The following is a 22,248-nucleotide window of genomic DNA, read 5'->3' as shown; positions in this document are numbered from 1 at the left end:
GTTAATCAGGTTGGACACAGTCCCTGTCCCACATGGGTCTCCCAGCATCAATCCCCATTTTACAGATGAGATAGCTGAGGCATAGAGAAGTGAAGTGACTTGCCCAAGGCCAGACAGCAGACATGTCCCGGGATTAGAACCCAGATCTTCCGACTCTCAGACCTGGGCTCTTTTTTTTTTTAATGGCATTTATTAAGCACTTACTATGTGCAAAGCACTATTCTAAGCGCTGGGGAGGTTACAAGGTGATCAGGTTGTCCCACGGGGGGCTCACAGTCTTCATCCCCATTTTACAGATGAGGTCACTGAGGCCCAGAGAAGTTAAGTGACTTGCCCAAAGTCACACAACTGACAAGTGGCGGAGCCAGGATTTGAACCCATGACCTCTGACTCCAAAGCCCAGGCTCTTTTCCACCAAACCACGCTGCTTCAGTGAGCCACAGCAAGTATCGAGCAGCAGGGACGGTTACCAACAGCGAGATGGAGGAAATGTCAGTTTACTAACACCGAGAGCATTTTCACCTCAACATAGCGGACGACGTGAGACTCGACTCCCATTAAGGCTATGTTATCGAGGGCCTAGTTTGTGAAGAGCGCTGTGTGAGGTATTTAGGGAACATACTAAAGCAGATTTAAAGAGGGGGTCTCTGAAGGAGTTTATAATGTAACAGGGAAGCCAGCAGGATAGCCAAACAGCTGCTTTGTTAATCCACAGGAAGGCGGAGCAAATGTTTTAATTACATAGTAAAGCACACTTTTCAGCAGCAGACAGGTGGAAAAAAGCAGGAGCATATAAAACAGTGTGGCTTTGGGATTTTAGAAATTCCCAGGGACCATTTGTAAAACAGTGGCAGGCACTGCAATGACAAATGGAAGACTGCAGAAGGAATTATGTAGCCAATTTTACCGTACACAGGAATTGTTTCTCAAGAACCTTTATTTAAAGAAAAAAACAAACCTGATATTTAAGTACTTACTATGTTCCAGGCACTGTTTTAAGTGCTGGGTTATATACACGTTAATTTGGACACAGTCCCTGTCCCACATAGGGCTCAAAGACTTAATCCACCAGTTGCCGGCTGTGTGACCGTGGGCAAGTCACTTAACGTCTCTGGGCCTCAGTTACCTCATCTGTAAAAATGGGAATAAGATTGGGAGCGCCATGTGGGACAGGGATTGTGTCCAACCTGCTAAGCGTATATCTACCCCAGAGCTCAGTCCAGTGCCTGGCACAAAGTAAGTGATTAATAAATACCATAAAAGTCCCTATTGTACAGATGAGGTAATTGAGGCCCAGAGAAGTGAAGTAACTTGCCCAAGGTCACCCAGCAAACAAGCGGCAGAGCCAGGATTAGAACCTTCTGACTTTAAAGCCTGGGCTCTATCCAATAATCTGTGCTGCTTTACAACCTTGCATTGTGATGCTCAAACTACTGTATGATGCCCCTCATATGCCCAGAACCGTTACTTCTGCCATCACATTTTGCTGTATCCAGATAGGCGTGCATTATTGGAAAAATGGTCCTTAATTCCTCAGTAGTCTTCTATCCCAAATGCCTTATGGTGGGACTAAATGAATTTACACACTCCAATGTTTTTTGGGTTTTTTTTTAATGGTATTTGTTAAGCACTTACCTTCTAGTAGGAACTGTATAGGAACTGTGTCCAACTAGATTTGCTTGTATCCACCCCACTACTTAGTACAGTGCCTGGCACATAGTAAGCGCTTAAATACCACTATTATTATTATTGGTATTACTATTATTATTATTCTAAGCGCTGGGGTAGGTAATAAACTAATCAGATTGGACACAGTTCCTGTACCCCCTGGGGCTCACAGTCTTAATTCCCATTTTACAATTAAGGGAATTGAGGCCCAAAGAAGTGAAGTTGACTTGCTCATGGTCACCGAGCGGACAAGTGACAGAGCCAGGGTTAGAACTCCGGTCCTGCCGACTCTCAGGCCCGTGCTCTATCCATTACACCATACTGCTTATCTATGTGAAATATAACACCATGTAACTCATGCACATATAACATAATTTTTCATTTATGTTAATATATGTCTCCCCCTCTAAACTGTAAGCTCCTGGTAGGCAAGGAACACATCTATTGTATTGTACTCTCCTAAGTGTTTAGTACAGTGCTCTGCACACAGTAAGTGCTCAATAAATCTGATTGAATGAATGAATGCCCACACAGTACGTGCTCAATAAATACCATTGACTGATTGATTAGATTTTTTCAGTCACATCCTTACACTTGGTTAGCATCTCATTGTCACACTCCTCAGGATTCATTTAATTGTACTTACTGAGCGCTTACTTAGGTGCTCAATAAATATGATTGAATGAACAAAGTGTTTGAGAGAGTACCACAATAAACAGACAGGTTCCCTGCCCACCAGGAGCTTGAATAATTGGTGTTAACTCTTTTTCTCTCTCTCTCCCTTTGTCTCCTTATGTAAATATGTGTGTGAATTAAGCACCTTGACAGCGTTTTGATTTGACAGTGGATGGTTAATTAATGTATGATAATGATTCCAGCTCCATGATTCAGCTTGGCTCTTCCTGGGCATGGAAATCACCTTTGTTTTGGCTAAATTTAAAATTTTACAAGGTGATTACAACTGAACACTCACACTGGGTTTTTGATATTATTTTGTGTTTACTCCTGGTCTTTTATTTACATATAATAATCTCTTCTTTCCTTCTTTCGCCTTGCAGTTAATATTTGTGTCTACAGATATGAACAAAAAGGAGTTTACTAAAGTAATTATTTAAATTGTGTGCTATTACACCAGTAAGCATGACAAATATTTGTAGACAATAGTATCCACATTTTTAACAAAAGCATAGGGGTAGTACTTTGTTGTTTTTGATTCAGCAAAACAAAGAAATCTGAAATGGAAAGTTTCAGAACAAATATTCGCTTTTGTGCACTTACAAAAAAGTTTTATTGCATCTTTTTGCCATGCTTTAAGGATCATTCCATTTTTCCAGCCTTGTTGCTGAGGCACAATGTGAGCCCATTTTTTGGTAGGAACTGTCTCTATATGTTGCTGACTTGTACTTCCCAAGCGCTTAGTACAGTGCTGTGCACACAGTAAGTGCTCAATAAATATGATGGAATGAATGAAAGTCTCCCAGAAAAGTGTAATGTTTGGAAGTATTAAAGGGACCTGTAGACATTTCAATTTCCTGTCGATGGGATGAGACTGCACATAATTGAATACTTCTACCACTGACTGCGAGTGATCCACTGTGTTGTCCACTTGGAAGTCAAGATGGAACAAAAATCACCAAGGGGAACACAATTACTTAAGAAAAAATGGTCCCAGCCAGGATCAGGACTGAGTTTGGTCCGATCATAAGAATAATAATTATTACCGTACTTGTTAAGCAAAAAAAAAAATTGATGGTATTTGTTAAACATTTACTATGTGTCAAGCACTGTTCTGAACACTGGGGTGGATACAAGCTAATCAGGGTGGACACAGTCCCTGTCCCACAAAGGGCTCACAGTCTTAATCTACATTTTACAGATGAGGGAACTGAGGTCCAGAGAAGTTAAGTGACTTGCCCAAAGTCACACAGCAGACAAGTGGCAAAGCTTGGATTAAAGCCCAGGTTCTTCTGACTCCCAGGCTGTAGCCGCTAGGCCATGCTGTTTCCCTATTGTGTGCCAAGCACTGTATTAAACATTGGGATTGTCACAAGGCAAGCAGGAGTCATTCCCTCTCCGACACGGGACTTATAGTCTTAGTAAGAGGGAGAACAGGTATTGAATCCCTGTTTTATCAATGGAGAATTGGAGGCACAGAGAAGTTAAGTGATTTGCCCAAGGCAGGCAAGTAGCAGAGCTGGAATTAGAACCCAGGTCCTCTGGCTCCCAGGCCTGGGCTTTAGTAATAAAAATGATAATAGTAATAATAATGCTAATAATACTACTAATAATAGTGGTATTAAGTACTTGTGCCAGGCACTGTACTAAATGCTGAAGTGTATATAAACAAATAAGGTTGGACAAAATCCCTGTTCAACATGGAACTCACAGTCTTAACCCCCATTTTACAGATGAGATAACTGAGGTACAGAGAAATGAAGGGACTTGCCCAGGGTCACCAAGTGGTAGAACAAGGATTAGAACTTAGGTCCTTCTGATTCCCAGTCACGTGCTCTATCCACTAGGCCCCGCTGCTTCCTTTTCCTTGAGGACCAATTGGGGGGATTCTCATTCATGCATTTTTAAGCTCTTTGTGAGTTTGACATGATGAATTTCATTCCAGAATTTTCCCTGGAGCTTTCCTGATAGGGAGGGAGGGAGAGACAGCAAACACACCAGATTGAGGAAAGCTCTACTAATTGCTCACCTCTGCTGAATTTGAGCAAACCTTGCTGTTACGTTTGAAATTACAGTCATATGTCAAAGACTGCTGGCAAGCGCAGAGCGAAAGGAAGCCCAAGAGATGAGCTCCATCTAAAAACACATTCCTCATCATCCAGGAAGAATTCCGGGCTCCTCGCTGCATGGTTGTGGCTTGGTTTTTAAAGTTTCACAAGTCAGCCGGGATTGGCCGCCGAGCCCTTTTTTCTAGTCTCCGTCCTTCAAAGCCGGAGCGCTCTTTAGTCGCTCTCTTTCGCAGCCTACGGAGGGCCTTTCAGCAAAGTGCATTTTCATATCGGAGCCAATAACAATTGGAATCCATCAATACCCAGTGGGTAAACGTGGCGTTTTGAAGCAGCTGTTCGGCTTTGTTCCTGCTGCTCCAATTAACACAAACGGCCACACTAGTAAGCTGGCATGGGAGATGGATGAAACCATGCTGCCGCTCATTAATATAATATGTGGAGGAGCCTAGAGAGGGCATCGGCGTTGGCCTCTCTCTGAACAAAGGGAAACCTAACAGTGGCTTAAACATATGTTGGCGGATAGCGGGAGCAGGGAAGGAGTGATTAGCCAGCAGGGAAAAGCCCGGGTTCTGTTGTCAGATGTGGTTCAGCCTATCGAGTAACGTGTATCCCCGCCCCCTCCTCCTCCTCTCCCCCCATTCCCTCCCCAACATCCCTCTCCGTCGTCCCTGCTCCTCTTCAAACGATGGAGAAATCGGAGAGTGAAATCCTAGTGCCGGGATTCCTCTCGCTGCTAGCCAAAGCTCTTGAACTTTGGTCCCTTCCACTTGGAGCATCTCAAGATGGAAATCTCTGCTTTTTCCTCCCGCACTTTGGCTTCTCGAGATAATCTCTTTATCTTTTACCGGAAAGCCTTTTCGCCTGGGGTTGTGAAGGAGAGATGTTTTTAGGAGAAAAGGGTAGTGCTTTGCAAAACTGAAATGACCACCCCTTTTTAGGGCATCACCAAGGCGATTGAAAGAGTTCTGCTTCCCAGCTTCTTTTTTTCTTCCTCTTCTTGTCCCTTCGTGCTTAAGCAGTTCTTTGTGAAGCTTAGCTGTTGGTTTAGGCTGGCAAAAGGGAGAGCAGGCTGGCAGTGGAAGTGAATGAGAGAAATGGAGCGCTTCTTGGGTTTTTTCAAGCAAATCAGGAGATCTAGGAGAAGAAAAGGGAAAAAGTACCTGCCAGAAGAGGATTACCAAGAGGGCTACGAGGATGTCTATTATTACGCTTCTGAACATTTTCGAAGTAAGCACAGTCTTTCTTTTCTCCTGCTCTTGTGTGTACGTTTTGAGTGGCGCTTTTAAACATAGAAGGTGGTTGGGGGATCTGCCAGCTCCTTTGGGGTTTTAAAGTGTTGGATAAGTAGACCTGGCTCTGAGATTGAAGACTAGCTATCAAAAAACCCAAAGATTTTGTTTGTACGTTGGGGTCGATTAGTATGTTTCAGGTGCAATTGCTGGGTCTTTATGCTCCGTCCGTAATGAGCCTTTTGTTAAGCCTCCCTGAGATTAACCAGGGAGTCCTTCAGTATTTTTCTTCCCCCATCCATAGTGGTTTTTCCAATTCAGAAAAATAAAAGCACAATTCGGTGGAAATAATTGGACAGGCACAAGTTGAAGTTGCCGATTAATGTTAGGGCTCTTGCTGGCTAGTCAGTTATTTGTGGTTGATTTGATGTGTTCTTCCTTGAAGCAGGCTGTAACTCAAGTGCCTTTTTGAGATCACATTCATCATTTCGGCTTTTGAAATTAGGGAGCCGTAGCAAAAGCCAATAACAAACAACATGCAGGCATGAAGATGTCTGCTCTCGGCCTTAAAGTAAGAGTGATTTAAAATGATTCCTAAACCTGTCAGGGCTTTGATTTCACGGTGCAACTTTGATGTATCCCGGTAGATTGAAAATACCCAGAAATTCCCAAGAAGCAATGAGGAAGGGACTAACAGAACACTGTCTCTGAGCCAAGGGTGATGAGAGTTATTTATATGTAATTTTTGGGCAATATGGACCAGATTTTTTTTTGTCCTTTGTGAATAAAGAGATTTTCAGGGATTTGTTTTCCATTTTACTTTTTCTGTGAATGGGAGTAACGGCAGTTTTGAACACATGCCAAACGATGATGAAGTGAGCGTTGAATAATTTAGTCTCCTGTTTTTTGTTGAACTGGAAATGGAGAGTTTGTTTTTAGAAGGTTGAAGTTCTAGCTGTGATTCAGAAAAATGGTAAAGTGAGTTGTGCCAATTTTTGATTACCCATCCATGGTATTGATTTATACAGACCCTAACCATTCAAGCTAGTTTGTCCAAAGTGGACCTAAGGTTTACCAGCTGATTCTGTTTGTATGTTGAATATGTTTCTATCCTTGAAGGTTTTTCCTTCTACGAGATTTACCATAAGAACAGTCATAGTAATTGGGGTATTTTGTTAATTGTTTAGACCGTAGATTCTAGACTGCATGCTTGCTGTAGACAGGGAATGTGTCTGTTATATCGTACTCTCCCAAGCACTTAGTACAGTGCTGTGCACACAGTAAGCACTCAATAAATGCAATTGATTGATTCGGACTTTGTAAAGCATTTACTGTGTTCTAAACACTGGGTAGATTGGGTAGTCCTTGAGGGTAGGGTTATGTCTACAAACCCCTTTGCATTATAGTTTTGTCAGAGTTTAGTACAGTGTTCTGCACACAGTACACATTCAGTAAATATTGATTCAATCAATCGATCGAACTTATTGAGCACTTACTGTATGCAGAGCACTATACTAAGCTCTTGGGAGAGGAGAGGACATATTAACAGAGTTGATCGAGAGATCTAAGTTAATCAGGTTGGATACAACCTGTACACTGCTGAATCAGTCAATCAGTGGTATTTATTGAGTGCTTAGGGTGTGCTAAACGCTTGGGAGAGTACAATACAACAGAGCTGGTAGACACATTCCGTGACCACAGTGCACATTTTTCTTGCTAATTAGACCAATTCTTTGATGTCCTCTAGACTGTAAACTCGTTGTGGGCAGTCACTCATTCAATCGTATTTATTGAGCACTTACTGTGTGCAGAGCACTGTACTAAGCGCTTGGGAAGTACAAGTCAGCAACATATGGAAACAGTCCCTACCCAACAACGGGCTCACAGTCTAGAAGGGGGAGACAGACAACAAAACAACATGTAGACAGGTGTTAAAATCGTCAGAACAAATAGAATTAAAGCTCTATGCACATCATTAACAAAATAGAATAGTCAATCAATCAATCAGTCGTATTTATTGAGCGCTTACTGTGTGCAGAGCACTGTACTAAGTGCTTGGGAAGTACAAGTTGGCAACATATAGAGACAGTCCCTACCCAACAGTGGGCTCACAGTCTAAAAGGGGGAGACAGAGAACAAAACCAAACATACTAACAAAATAAAATAAATAGAATAGATATGTACAAGTAAAATAAATAAATAGAGTAATAAATATGTACAAACATATATACATATATACAGGTGCTGTGGGGAAGGGAAGGAGGTAAGATGAGGGGGATGGAGAGGGGGACGAGGGGGAGAGGAAGGAAGGGGCTCAGTCTGGGAAGGCCTCCTGGAGGAGGTGAGCTCTCTACAAACCCCTTTGCATTATAGTTTTGTCAGAGTTTAGTACAGTGTTCTGCACACAGTACACATTCAATAAATATTGAATCAATCAATCGAACTTATTATGCACTTACTCTACGCAGAGCACTATACTAAGCTCTTGGGAGAGGAGAGGACATATTAACAGAGTTGATCGAGAGATATAAGTTAATCAGGTTGGACACAATCTCTGCTCCACTTGGAGCTCACAGCTTTAAGTAGAAGGAAGAACTTGAAGATGAGGGACCTGAGAAACAAAGAGGTTAAGTGGCTTGCCCACGGTCACCCAGCAGAAAAGTGACAGAGCCAGGTCCCATGAATTCCAGGCCCATACTCTTTCTGCTAGGCCACGCCACTTCTCGTATCAAAAGGTTTGTCGATTCTGATTAACAGGCCATCAGTTTTCAAAATAAAGTGCAGTGAGAGATTCGGTCATCAACACAACCGCAATAACAACTTTCATTTTTGGGAAACTGGAAGATTGAAGAAAAGCTGGGAAATATCGAGACTCGTTTCAGTCCCACAAAATTGATTCCCTCTGTATAACGTTTGAGTTTCAGTTCGCCCAGGTTCAAATGGTGCAAATTGGTTACTTTTCAGTTGTTTGGGATTTCTGTGCAGCCATCCAAGTAATCAATCCATAAGTGATTTTTATTGAACACTTACTGTGTGCAGAACACTGTACTAACTGTGAACACTGTACAGACACACTCATTGCCCACAGTGAGCTTCAGTCTAGAGAACTCTAAGCAACAAATGTGGAAAAATAAGACAACTAAAAATTATTAGGCCTAACTGTTGTTTTGCTCTGGTCTGTCAGGGCTTAACATGACTCCAGTCAAACTACCACCTGCCTTACAATATTCAGCTCTACAAAGGTACAAGCTTATTGAGCTTGGAGCTCAAAACAGTATTTAAGTGTTCTTAGGTATAAAAGTCTTGCTCTTGGCATTTATTTGTTCATCCATCATCAAACAGCATGGAGTCGTTTGCTGAGATCACGTTAAATGTAATTGGTTCTCTTTGCACCTTTAATTTCTCGTTTCTCAACAGTTTGGGACTTGGTAAGTGTGGCATCCATCTAAATTATATTACTGGAGAAAATTTCAAAGAATAATGCTGACCTTTAATAACTCTTACATCTTTCAATCTGGTTTAATTAGATTACATTTTCATTCTAGCTTAGGTCATTCTTAGCACCCTTGGAAAGTTCAGAGTAGTCATTCTTAATCATGCTGTATAAATTCACAAAGTAGATTTTGAAAACTATGAATAAGATTAAGGCTGAATGTTTTATTGTATTTACTGAAACAGATAGCAGTTTTGTGAAAACGGTGCTGGAAATCTGCTGCTGACAATGGTAGCAGGAGCATTTTGTTAAATTAGCTTTAAAATGCTGTTTTTTTCTTATGATTTTTTTTTTGGGGGGGAAAACAACATTCTTATCAGGCATATCCCATATGCATTTTGGAATCAAGTTGGTGCTTTACAAATTCAATCAGAGAAACTTCAACTGGAAAGAACACAAGGGATTATCCAGAGGGGCTTCTCTTCCTTCAGTACATTAGTACACTGCTGAATCAATCAATCAGTGGTATTTATTGAGTGCTTAGGGTGTGCTAAACGCTGGGGAGAGTACAATACAACAGAGCTGGTAGACACATTCCGTGACCACAGTGCACATTTTTTTTGCCAATTAGACCAATTCTTTGATGTCCTCTAGACTGTAAACCCGTTGTGGGCAGGGAATATGTCCATTATATTGTTATATCATACTCCCCCAAGCATGTAGTACAGTGCACTGCACACAGTAAGCGCTCAATAAATACTATTGACTGACACCCTAAATGATGGTGCTAACACTGTTCTTTTGAGTCCGTCGATTCAATAACATTTTTTTCCTACTGAAATTCAGTATTGCGCACCATAATTTTTTTGCCAATACAGAATGCAGGAGTGGGCAGCATTTATTTCAGATCTCACTAAGTGGAAATAGCTTAGAGAGTCGAGAATGAGACTTGCCTCAGGTCTTAGCAGAATGGACGTCAATGTAATGGGTTTTTTCCCGCATGTTGCTCTTCATGTCAAATATCATAGTTTTGACTGGAAAACTAGCTTCTAAATGACACATTGATTTTTGAACTCAGCTGATCCTGGTTTATCAGTTCAGATACGCATTCATTCAAAAATATGATTAATTGACTGATTGAGCCTGGATTCCACCCATAGTGGAAACTAAGTGGATTTGAATGCTTCAAAATTGAATGTGGAATTTTTACCAAGATTCGCAGCCGAGATCAGGAGAAATGATTTGGTGAGACTTTGAAGAGTTAGGGAGAGTCCTGATGAGTCTCTGAAGCTCTGAAATGCCCAAATTCTGAATCTTCTGTCTTCCAAAGAAGAGTCTGTCCTCCTCTTAATTTGTGCATTCACGGTCTTTTAAAGAAGTGTACCGAATGGTGAATGTAAGTTCCTCTAGACTGTAAGCGTGTTGTGGTCAATGAACAAGTCTAACAATTCTGTTGTACTGGACTCTTCCAAGTGCTTAGTAAAGTGATCTGTACCCAGTAAGTGCTCAGTAAGTGCCATTGATGAGACAGATCCAAGATCACAGCGTGGATATTGTTCGCAGTAAGCGCTCAATAAATACAACTGAAGGAATGTAATAAACCAATGTTGAAATGCAAATCCTTCCATTCCTTCTAAATTTCATTTAGTACCACAGGTTGTCAGCTATTGGTTCTTTAAGAAAAGTGACATTTTGGGGTTATTTTACCATAACTGTGGTGCTAACCATCCACTTATGAAAATTCTTTGTAGTTTATCAGAGTACAGCATAAAGCTCTAGTCCCCAGGTTAAATTATTTTTTTCAATTGTGTAACATAGATATTCAGTGAATACATTATGTGCAATCAAAGAGATGTTACTGCAGTGTGGTAGCATAGCTGATCGGCTAGATTGGTGATTATCTTAACTTGAACTATGTGGGTTGTGTGAATTATTAAATTATTTGATTGGGGGAAACTATTTTCCTTTAATGGAGGCACAGATATCCCTTGCTTCATATTAACACGCTCACATTTTGTATGTAATTTTTGCTGGTTGCCATTAAATTAGACATATTCTTCCATGGAATCCATTTCAGTTAAAATACTGGCTTGTTAACCAGCTTTCATTAGACGTTTCAGATTGAAGTCCAGTTATGAGCAACTCTTTCACCTCTAGTAGCAAATCTTCAACTGCTTTTTTTGTAAACAGCTGTAGAAGGTAGAAGTGGAATGAAAAAGAAAGTGGTTTACACTTGTTTTGTGGACCTTCTTTGTGTTTATCAAACACTTTACTCAATTAGTGGTATTGGTTGAGCTTTTACTGTGTGCAAAACACTGTAGCAAGCTCTTGGGAGAGTACAGTTCAGAGTTGGTAGGCACGTTCCCTGCCCACAGTGAGTTTGCAATGAGCCTCTTGGAGGAGATGTGACCTTAATAATAGAAGAAGCATGGCTAGTTTCAAGACCACAGGCCTAGGAATTGAAGGACAAGGGTTCTATTCCCAGCTCTGCTGCTGGCCTGCTGTGTGACTTTGGGCAAGTCCCTTCATTTCTCTGTGCCTCAGTTTTCTCATCTGTAAAATGGGGATTAAGACTGTGAGCCCTGTGTGGGACAGGGACTGTGTCCAACCTGATTACCCTATATCTACTCTAATGCATTCATTCAATCGTATTTATTGAGTGCTTACTGTGTGCAGAGCACTGTACTAAACGCTTGGGAAGTACAAGTCGGCAACATAGAGAGACGGTCCCTACCCAACAACGGGCTCACAGTCTAGAAGGGGGAGACAGAATGCCTAGTACAGTGCCTGGCACATAATAAGTGCTTAACAAACACCATAAAGAAATGCTCAAAGGTAACAGACCCAAGAGCACAAGTGATGCTGAAGGGAGAGGGATTTGGGGAAAAGAGGGATTAATTGGGGAAGGCCTCTTGGAGGAGATATGACCTTAGTAATGCTTTGAAGGTGTGGAGAGTGGTGGTCTGCTATTATATGGAGAACGAGGGGGTTCCACATCAGGGAGCATGCATTTTAACGTGAGGATTTTGTTGTTCTTTTGTTAAATGACGGATGCTACCGAGTACTGATTAAGGAATCCAGCTGGATAGCGTATCAATCAATTAATCAATCATATTTATTGAGCACTTACTGTGTGCAGAGTACTGTACTAAGCGCTTGGGAAGTACAGGTTGGCAACATATAGAGACAGTCCCTACCCAACAGTGGGCCCACAGTCTAGAAGGGGGAGACAGAGAATAAAACCAAACATATTAACAAAATAAAATAATTAGAATAGATATGTACAAGTAAAATAAATAAATAAATAAATAGAGTAATAAATATGTACAAACATATATACATATATACAGGTGCTGTGGGGAAGGGAAGGAGGTAAGATGGGGGGATGGGGGGGGCGAGGGGGAGAGGAAGGAGGGGGCTCAGTCTGGGAAGGCCTCATTTCTTAACCAATATTTTTTGAAGATCTTACTAGATTATTCACTCATTAAGCTTCCTCAGAGAATGTGGTTCGGCGCCAACAAGTATATTTCTATGCTATTTGGGAAGGTGTTTTCAACTCTTAATAATAATAACAATAGTAATATGTCAAACATTGCCCTAAGTGGTCAGTTACAACCTTTTCAGATCAGACAGTCCACATCTCATAGGGATCACAGTCCATGGAGGAGGGAGAACAGGTATTGAGTGCCCATTTTACATATGAGGAAACTGAGGCCCAGAGAAGTGAAAAGACTTGCTCAAGGGCACGATAAGTGGCAGAGCTGGGATTAGAACCCAGGTCCTTTGACTTCCAGGCCTGTGCTCTTTTCACTAGGCCACTCGGCTTCTCCTTGTATTAAAAAGAGGACATCCAAGTCTTGAAGAAAGAGAGCTTGGTTTTGACATTTTAAGAAGGCTGCATTAGTAACAGTCAAAACATCAGCAAAGACCCCTAGCTAGCCCTGCTAGTAGCATTTAGAAGGGCACAGGTTTTCAGTTCTATTATAGTATGATAGGGAAATAGCAGACAAATAAACAGAGGTATCATGTACCTCCTTTCCCTGTACTTTGGGGGTTCAGGTCCCATATGCTTTTTCGTGCAGAGAGTCTCTATTTTATAAATAAAGTGAAAAAAATGCCAAAGTAACCTAAGCCCAAATCAGAGGTGACCAAATGCCTAGTGGAGGAGAGACAATCCTGAAATATAGAAGCTGTATGGCTTAATAGGTAGAACCCAGGCCTCAGAGTCAGAAGGACCTGGGTTCTAAACCCGGATCTGCCAATTGTCTGCTGGGTGACCTCAGGCAAGTCACTTCACTTTTCTGTGCTTTAGTCGCCTCATCTGTACAATGGGGATTAAAAATGTGAGCTCCATGCGGGACATGGACCATGTCCAATCTGATTAGCCTGTGCCTGCTGCAGTGTTTATTACAATGCCTCGCACATACTAAGTGTTGAATAGATACTATTAAAAAAATTAAAAAATGAAACCCTTCTGGACATGTACGAATTCCCCTCCAAATCTGAAGGGAATAAAATAATTGGCTGATGTGAATATGCGTCTCAATCAAAAAGGAGGCCGAGGAGTGTGGGCGCCCATGAACTTCCTTCCGTATATCAGGGAAGAGCAGGAAAGGAGGGGGCTGTGGAAAAGATTGCAGGGAAGTGGTGGGGAAACCCAGAACTAAGAGCCCAGAAGATACCATGGTCCAGGAGTCCCTAAAATCACTACAGCTCGAGCAGAGACTGTAAGCTCAATGTGGGCAGGGAATGTGTCTGTTATATTGTTGCATTGTACTCTCCCAAGCGCTTAGTACAGTGCTCTGCACTCACTAAATACAATAGACTGACTGACTTCATGCCCTAGACCTCAAGGTAGGAGGCTCACAACTGAGTTTCTTATAGTACCAAGTCCTTTTCTTCTATGAGCCCATTGTGGGAGCGAAATGTGTCTACCAACTCTGTTTCTACCACTGATCGATCAATTCATTTATTCATTCATTCAGTTGTATTTATTGAGCACTTACTGTATGCAGAGCACTGTACTTAGCTCTCGGGAGAGTACACTACAACAGTAAACAGACACATTCCCTGCCCACAATGAGCTTACAGTCTGGGGGTGGGTACAGACATTAATATGAATAAATAAATGACAGATATGTACATAAGTGCTGTGGGCCTGGGAGGGGGGAAGAGCAAAGGGAGCAAATCAGGGGGATGCAGAAGGGAGTGGGAGATGATGAAGAGTGGGGCTTAGTCTGGGAAGGCCTCTTGGAGGAGATGTCCCTTCAGTAAGGTTTTGAAGTGAAGGAGAGTGATTGTGTCTGAGACAGCCGATCAATGACATTGAATGGTCAGTATGATCGTCTCTCTTTGCCCTTTGCCAGTCTCTTTTATTTCCCCTGCCTTTTTCTATTCAGTCTGTTTTTCTGCTTTTTCAGCCCTCAGCATATAACCCCTCATACCTCAAACTCCCCAGAGATTGTCACCATGCCTAGATCATACGGAAAGGTGTTGGATTGAAGATTTTGGAAGAGCCAAGCTGATTTAAGCTTGCATGCTGCACTTACTTTTAGCTCAATATATCCCAAAAGAAGTAGAATTACCAGGATAATAATAATGATGGCATTTATTAAGCGCTTACTATTTGCAAAGCACTGTTCTAAGCACTGGATCATCATCTTACACAATGGAAAACTTTTGCCGGGATCTGCACTCTTTTATTCCTCTTTCCTTGGAATTACCTTTCCTCTAATGTTATATTTCCAGTTGTGGAGCAGTTAGTCTGGTCCTTTGATCCGAAGAGCCTTTTTGTTTTTGAATAACTTTAGCTAAACATCAAATGAAAATATGTATGGGATGGCTATTCTGTTTCTGTGTATCCTTAAGATGTTTATTTAAAAAGCAGTATTCCTCCTACATCAGAAACGGAAAATAACATAATTGCTTATTCCCTTAGGTTCCCTTATTCTATTTGCATGATCAATTATCGAATAAAGAAAAGTCTAGGATACTTATTCAGAATTAGTCAATATGGAATCAAACTTCTAAGGAGATGATACACCAAAAGCAAGCTGCATATTCAGTAAATCAATTAATCAATCAGTCATATTTATTGAGCGCTTACCGTATGCTGAGCACTGTACTAAGCAGTACACTGCTCTGCACACAGTAAGCACTCATTAAATATGATTGAATGAATAAACACTTGGGAGAATACATTCTAACAATATAACAGACACATTCCCTGTACACAACAAGCTTACAGTCTAGAAGGATTGAACAAATAATGAATAGTGCTTTTCTCCAGTAAGAGTTTGTGGCTTTTGCTCTGTCCACATAATGCTTTTTTTAAAGTAATATATTGCTTATTAATAATTTCCTGAAGTAAATTGCTCATTCCATTGTTGGGACTTGGTTTTAGTATTTGGTTACTTTAGTAGAAAGGAGTGTTCTATTGGTAAATAGATTCCCCAGTTGTTCAGCTTTTAACTTTGTAACAAGTTTAAAAAAAATTTGCGTCATTGATTTCAGTGTAGCAGATTTTTCTCCATTTCTAGATATTCCCTACAGTTATTTTGGTGTTTCTTGGCAGCATATAAATGTCACAAATGGAGTTAAAATGTTCCCTTTTGTTCCCCAGGATTTAGTAAAGAAATAATCAAAAGCACTTTTTGGGACTTTCTGATACTCATAACTCCCTCCTTCCCCAAAGACATTTTACAGCTTCATGTCCTTTCCACTCTTTAACCATACAGCTTTGGATTTCCCATGGCAGATTTTGATGGCATGGAACAGTGGATCACATTGTTAAAATTAAAAGACCTAATTTGGGTTTGGGGTTTCTTCAAGGTCTTTGCCTTGGTAAAATAGTCAAATTTTCATTTCAATAAACATTTACAATCCTCACCTTGGATGTATGGCAGATGCCTGCACTCTCCAAGGAATTACCATTTTCAAGAATATTGATGTCACTTTATCAATTAGAAATATAATCAATTCAGTCATTATTTGTATTTAGACTCCACAGGGTGTTTTTACTACTGAAATGCTTTGCGCCTCTGCCTTTAAGTTAGCAGCAGGTAACCACATTGTACTGAAATGCTTTATCAGTGATGGATTTGTAATTTTTTTTAATTATGTATGTTTGGGCTGAAAGCCTCGCAAATGCACTATGTTACAACACAGCCTGATTGCTTGTGGATTTCAGATATGGATTATATGTCACAAAAATTATTTCCAGATCCTGAGCAGATGTTTTCATAGGTCATACAAGATTCAGCTCAAAGGTTGGAAGGGTCTCATGGTTGTCAGAGAATCGGCATCTTCATAACCATGTTTCCATCCTCAATAGGGCGGTCAGAATAATAGATAATCATCATTCATGTTGAGGTTTGGAATCCTAAATAGAGCTCTACATTAATGACATAAGATATGATCCAGCAGTTGAATGGGGAAGGAGCCCATCTTGGAGTTTTATCAACATTTGCTAACTGGTATTCCCAGAAGTACACACCAGCAGCTTCTGTGTAACTTTCCAAGTGCTTAGTACAGTGCTCTACACACAGTAAGCGCTCAATAAATACGATTGAATGAATGAACTGCACCCTCTTCACATCTGACAGACACTCTCCACCCCTTCGAAGCCCTATTGAAGGCACATCTCCTCCAAGAGGCCTTCCCTGACTGAGCCCTCCTTCCCTTTTCTCCTACGTCCTTCTGCGTCGCCCTGACTTGCTCCCTTTATTCATCCCTCCTCCCAGCCTCATAGCACTTATGTACACATCTGTAATTTTATGTATTTATATTAATTTCTGACTCCCACTCTAGACTGTAAGTTTGTAGGCAGGGAATGGGTCTATTTATTGACTCTCCCAAGCACTTAGCACAGTGCTGTGTACACAGTAAGGGCTCAATAAATATAATTGACTGACTGAAAACCACGAGGCCATTTTTTTAATAGTATTTGTTAAGCGCTTATTGTGTGCCAAACACTGTACTAAACACCAGGGTAGATACAAGATAAGCCTGTTGTTGGGTAGGGACCGTCTCTATATGTTGCCAACTTGTACTTCCCAAGTGCTTAGTACAGTGCTCTGCACACAGTAAGCACTCAATAAATATGAGTGAATGAATCAGTGGTATTTATTGAACGCTTACTATGTGCAGAGCACTTTGCTAAGCACCTGGGAGACAACAATACAATTAGCAGACACATTTCTTGCCCATAATGAGTTTGCTCAGCATAGGTCAGTGGAAAGAGCAGAGGCTTGGGAGTCAGAGGTCTTGAGTTCTAATCCTGACTCCATCACTTGTCAGCTGTGTGGCTTTGGGCAAGTCACTTAACTTCTCTGTGCCTCAGTTACCTCATCTGTAAAATGGGGATTAAGACTGTGAACCCCATGTGGGACAACCTGATCACTTTGTATCCCCCCAGCGCTTAGAACAGTGCTTGGCATATAGCACTTAACAAATGCTATTAATATCATTATTATTATTATGATTCAGTCTCTGTCCCACATAGGGCTCACAGTCTTAATCCCCATATTTTAGATAAGGTCACTGAAGCACAGAGAAGTGACTTACCCACGGTCACACAGCAGGTAGGTGGTGGAGCCAGGATTAGACTAATGGTCCTCTGTCTCAGTTACCATTAGGCCATGCTGCTTCTCTAATTAAGGTCACATCTCCTCCAAGAAGCCTTCCCTGATTGATTGAATTAACCCCTCTTTTCCCCAACTCCCCCTACCTTCTGTGTCACCTGTGCACTTGGATCTATATACCCTTTGAGCACCTGGTATTCACCCTATCCTCAACACCACAGCACTTCTGTACATATCCATAATTATATTAATATCTTTATTAATGTCCAACTGCCCCTCTAGGCTGTAAGCTCATTGTGGTCAGGGAATGTGTCTACCAACTCTGTTGTACTCTCCCAAGAGTTAGCTACAGAGTTCCCCACACGGTGTATGCTCAGTTAATACCACTGAATGATTAAAATGTTTTACAAATACAAAGAAGGTCCATAAAGTAAGCATAAGCCACATTCTTTTTCATTCCACTTCTGCAGTTACTGTTTCTGAAAAACACCAGTTGAATAGTTGGCTATTGAGGTGAAAGAGTGTTCTTGGTTAAAAAAAAAAAAATTTTTGCCTGAAGTAAATGCACCGAGCTTCAGCTGGCAGTAGGAGGTTTGCAGGTGGAAAGAATAAGGCTGATTAGTGAAGCTCTTTGTAGCATCAGTAAAGCCCTGGGAAGTGTGAGAGTGGGAGGTATGGACTCCTGAGGGTCTAGAACACTTTTTTCTGGAAGGGCAGTGGTCTGCTGTGACTCAACGGAGAAACCAGGCAGTTCCCAGCTAGAGAGGACACCATCCCCATATGACCAGCAGTGGAGCAGGTACAGGTGTATCCGTTGGGCTGATTTTTCAGTTCCATTCTGCTGTCAGGAAGCGATCCTAGAGATCCTTTTGGTCTAATGGATTCTGTTGTAGTGGTATGAAGGGTGACGAAGTACCCTCTCTGGGTATCTGAGCCCCAGTAGTGCAGAAGAGGTGGTTATGGTGCATGTCTTAATTTTAATGGTGTCTTATTTTTGCCAGAGTTTGTTTCATTTATTTATTTTAACCGCATAATGAATTATAGTAAGTAATAGTATTTGTTAGGCTGTTACTGTGTACTGGGTTGGGGACAAGCAAAATGGGTTGGACTCAGTCCCTGTCCCATGTAGGGCTCGAAGTCTTCATCCCCATTTTGCACATTAATATTAATAATAATAGCATTTATTAAGCACTTACTAAGTGCAAAGCACTGTTCTAAGCACTGGGGAGGTTACAAGGTGATCAGGTTGCCCACGGGGGGCTCACAGTCTTGAAGCCCAGAGAAGTAACGTGACTTGCCCAAGGTCACTCGGCAGCCAAGTGATGGAGGTGGGATTAGAACCCAAGTTCTTCTCACTCCCAGGTTCGTCCTCTATCCACTAGGCCATAATGCTTTTGGAGTAGCCACCATGAAAGTGGCTCAGTGTTGGCAGGGAAAATGTCTATTGTATTGTACCCAGTGCTTAGTACAAGTGCTCTGCACACTGTAAGTACTAAATAAATAAGATTGAATGAACTTAGGTGCTGTAGTCTAGTGGTAGCAGTAAAGTCTTTATTGAGCATTTTTGTATATGCTGAGATGAGCTGCGATGAGATGTGTGCTGTGTGCTGAGATGAACTGCAGAATAAGTGGTAAGCACAGTATGGGCAGGAAACATGTCTACTTGTACTTTACCAAGCACTTAGTGCAGTGCTTTATATGTAGTAAGTGCTCCATAAATGCCCTTGATTGGTCAGACAGACCCTTATTATTATTGTTGTTATTGTATTTAAGTACTTACTATGTGTCAAGCACTGTTGTAAGGGCTAGGGGTAGGTAGAAGTTAATCAGGTTTTGTATCTATAAATTGTATATATTAGTGGTTCATTCAAATTGGTGTTTGTCTCCCTCTCATTGTAGGCAGGGAGTGTGTCTACCAACTCTATTGCATTGTACTTTCCTTAGCACTTTGGACAGGGCTCTGCACCTGGTAAGCACTCAATAAATACTATTCATGAGGGAGGAGGAGGTTGGACAGAGTCTAAATAGGAGGGGGAACAGGCATGGAAGCCCCATTTTACAGTTGAGGGAACTGAGGCCCAGAGACGTGAAATGACTTGCCCAAGGTCACACAGCAAGTACTTGGCAGGGTCAGGATTAGAACCCAGGTCCTCTGATGCTCAGGCCCGTGCTCGCTCCACGCATTCATAATCAGACACTTAGGCGAGAGGAATAAATTCTAGACAACAGGGAACAGGCACCAGAAGTCACCTAAGATTCAGGAATCAATAGCAAAGGGAGGAGAAAGGTCTAAGGACAAATAAACAGTAATTGATTATGGTGCCTTCCCCTTCTTCAAACACAGTTGGAATTACCTCCCAAGTTTTTTTTTTGATGCTAAGGGAGCAGGGAAGGCCAGGGCAATGTAAAGAGCAAGCAGTCAGACATCTCATTTGCAACTATGGTCCTTATACTTTGGTTTCAGGCCATAATTTTAACCAGCTCTTTAGGCCCACATTGAATCAAGGGTATTTATTGAGCATTTATTATGGCCAGAGCACTGTACTATACTGAGGAGCAGCATGGCGTAGTGGCTTTAGTCAGAGGGCCATGGGTTCTAATCCCATCTCCTCCAGGTTTCTGCTGGGTGGCCTTGGGCAAGTCACTTAACTTCTCTGTGCCTGTTACCTCACCTGTAAAATCGGTATGAAGACTGTGTCCAACTTGATTTACTTTAGCCACCCCAGCACTTAGTACAGTGCCTGGCACCTAGTAAGTGCTTAACAAATACCATAATTATTACTAAGCACTTGGGAGAATACAGTACACCACAGAATTAGCAGGCACGTTCCCTGCATATACAAAGTATACAGTCTAGAGGGCTTGCTTTGTCATGTGTACTTCTGGTCCCCGGGAAGATTTTGCTATTTGTCCAGAAAACCATAAAAACCTGAGTGGTCTCCTAAGGGTTTCTGTGAGTGATGTTTTTGGCCAGTTATTTTTCTGTCATAAATAACCGTGCTTACCCTGAAGATTGGTTGCCTGGTGCTAATTCATCGCCCTAGAGACATTAAGCTTTGCAAATACCTGTAAATGTGGAAGAAGGAAATGCTTATTTTGCTTTTTTAGAGTCTAGCATATTGCATGGACAGGTTGAAACTGAAATTGGCATGTTCACATCTAGAATTTTGCCTGTCTAGAGCCAGTGTTCATAATGTTCCAATATATTTGGCATATTCTTGCCCGTGTATTGTTTAGAGAAGCAGTGTGGCCTAATGGATTGAGCACAGGATCTGGGTTCTAATCCCACTGTGCCACTTGTCTACTGGGTGACCTTGGGCAGACCTTCTCTGTGCCTCGGTTACCTCATCTGTACAACTCAGAGTAAGACTGTGAGCTCTATGTGGAACAGGGACTGGGTCCAACCCAATTAGCTTGTATCTATCCCAGCACTTAGTGCAGTGCCTGGCACATAGTAAGCACTTAAAAAACAGATGAAGGATACCATGTTCATGGAAGGAATAGACAGTTTCTTTCTCTCCTCTTATTTTGCAAATTTACATTTATAAGCCCTGTAACTCTATTGACATTTGTTCATTATGCCCAGAAGGAAAATGTGGATGAATTTTAATAAGGAATTTGCTAGGGTTTCATTATCTCAATTGATGATTTTGACCCTGTTCATTAAAATTGAACTAAACTCCTTGGACCTCTATTATCAGAAATACTATCTGTGGCCCCGTTATTCAGTAGCCATTGACTGTTTAGTCTGATGCAATTTAATGTTGATTTCTCTTTAAAATATAATTATTGTTGCTAGCACCTTGTGTTTCTGTTTGAATTGGAATATCTTCAAGGGTTGAAAGTTTGAACTTTTTTAAAGCGAGGTGTCAATCTCACATTTAGATCCGAAAAATTGTAAAAAGATCAGATTGTTTAGTGGGGGGGGAAGTAACATAGTTGAAAGTGTACTAAGTAAATTGGTACAGTTAATGGCCTGTGAGCTCATTGTGGGCAGGGAAGGTCATGGGTTCAAATTCTGACTCCGCCAATTGTCACCTGTGTGACTTTGGGCAAGTCACTTAACTTCTCTATGCCTGTTACCTCCTCTGTAAAATGGGGATTAAGACTGTGAGCCCCCCATGGGGCAACCTGTTCACCTTGTAACCTCCCCAGTGCTTAGAACAGTGCTTGGCACATAGTAAGCACTTAATAAATGACATCAGTATTATTATTTCCAACTCTGTCATACTCTCCCACATGCCCAGCACAGTGTTCTGCTCACAGTAAGCAGTTGGTAAGTGTGATTGATATCGAGCACCTATTATGTACAGAACACCCTGCTAAGCACTTTAATACAACGTTTCCCACCAAAATCCCAAATCTAATTGATATGGACTATCAAGTGGAATTTTAAAGTCAGTTCTACTATAACATGGGGTTGGGGGGCGGGGGGGGGAGCCGGGTACCTCGCCAAAGACCATTGTGTTACTGAGAAATTTTTTTGTAGTACTTATTGTCTTGACTAATCACTAACACTGATTATGGTTTTTGTACTCTCTCTCTCTCTCTCCCTCTCTCTCCTCTCCTCTCTCTCTCTCTCTCTCTCTCTC

General features: G+C 41.5%; 1 protein-coding gene across 7 annotated transcripts in view; it reads left to right on the top strand.

Annotated features, from left to right (window-relative positions):
- The window catches only part of GRIP1 (glutamate receptor interacting protein 1), a 337,553-nt gene that overhangs the window by 108,487 nt on the left and 206,818 nt on the right, over positions 1-22,248 (top strand). For 3 of the 7 annotated variants that reach the window (XM_038756961.1, XM_038756960.1, XM_038756958.1), the window contains exon 1: positions 5,455-5,639. The exons of 2 other annotated variants lie outside the window; for them this stretch is intronic. In XM_038756961.1, the coding sequence (XP_038612889.1) occupies positions 5,498-5,639 (142 nt within the window). In that variant the 5' untranslated portion in view covers positions 5,455-5,497. Of the gene's footprint in view, positions 1-5,453; positions 5,640-22,248 lie in introns of those variants that run through there. 2 more of the 7 variants (XM_038756959.1, XM_038756955.1) reach the window with 1 other exon arrangement.

This window comes from Tachyglossus aculeatus, chromosome 14 (assembly GCF_015852505.1).
Source record: "Tachyglossus aculeatus isolate mTacAcu1 chromosome 14, mTacAcu1.pri, whole genome shotgun sequence".
NCBI classification, from domain to species: domain Eukaryota; kingdom Metazoa; phylum Chordata; class Mammalia; order Monotremata; family Tachyglossidae; genus Tachyglossus; species Tachyglossus aculeatus.
Note: the sequence above shows the minus strand (reverse complement) of the source record. Positions and strands in the feature narration are given on the sequence as shown.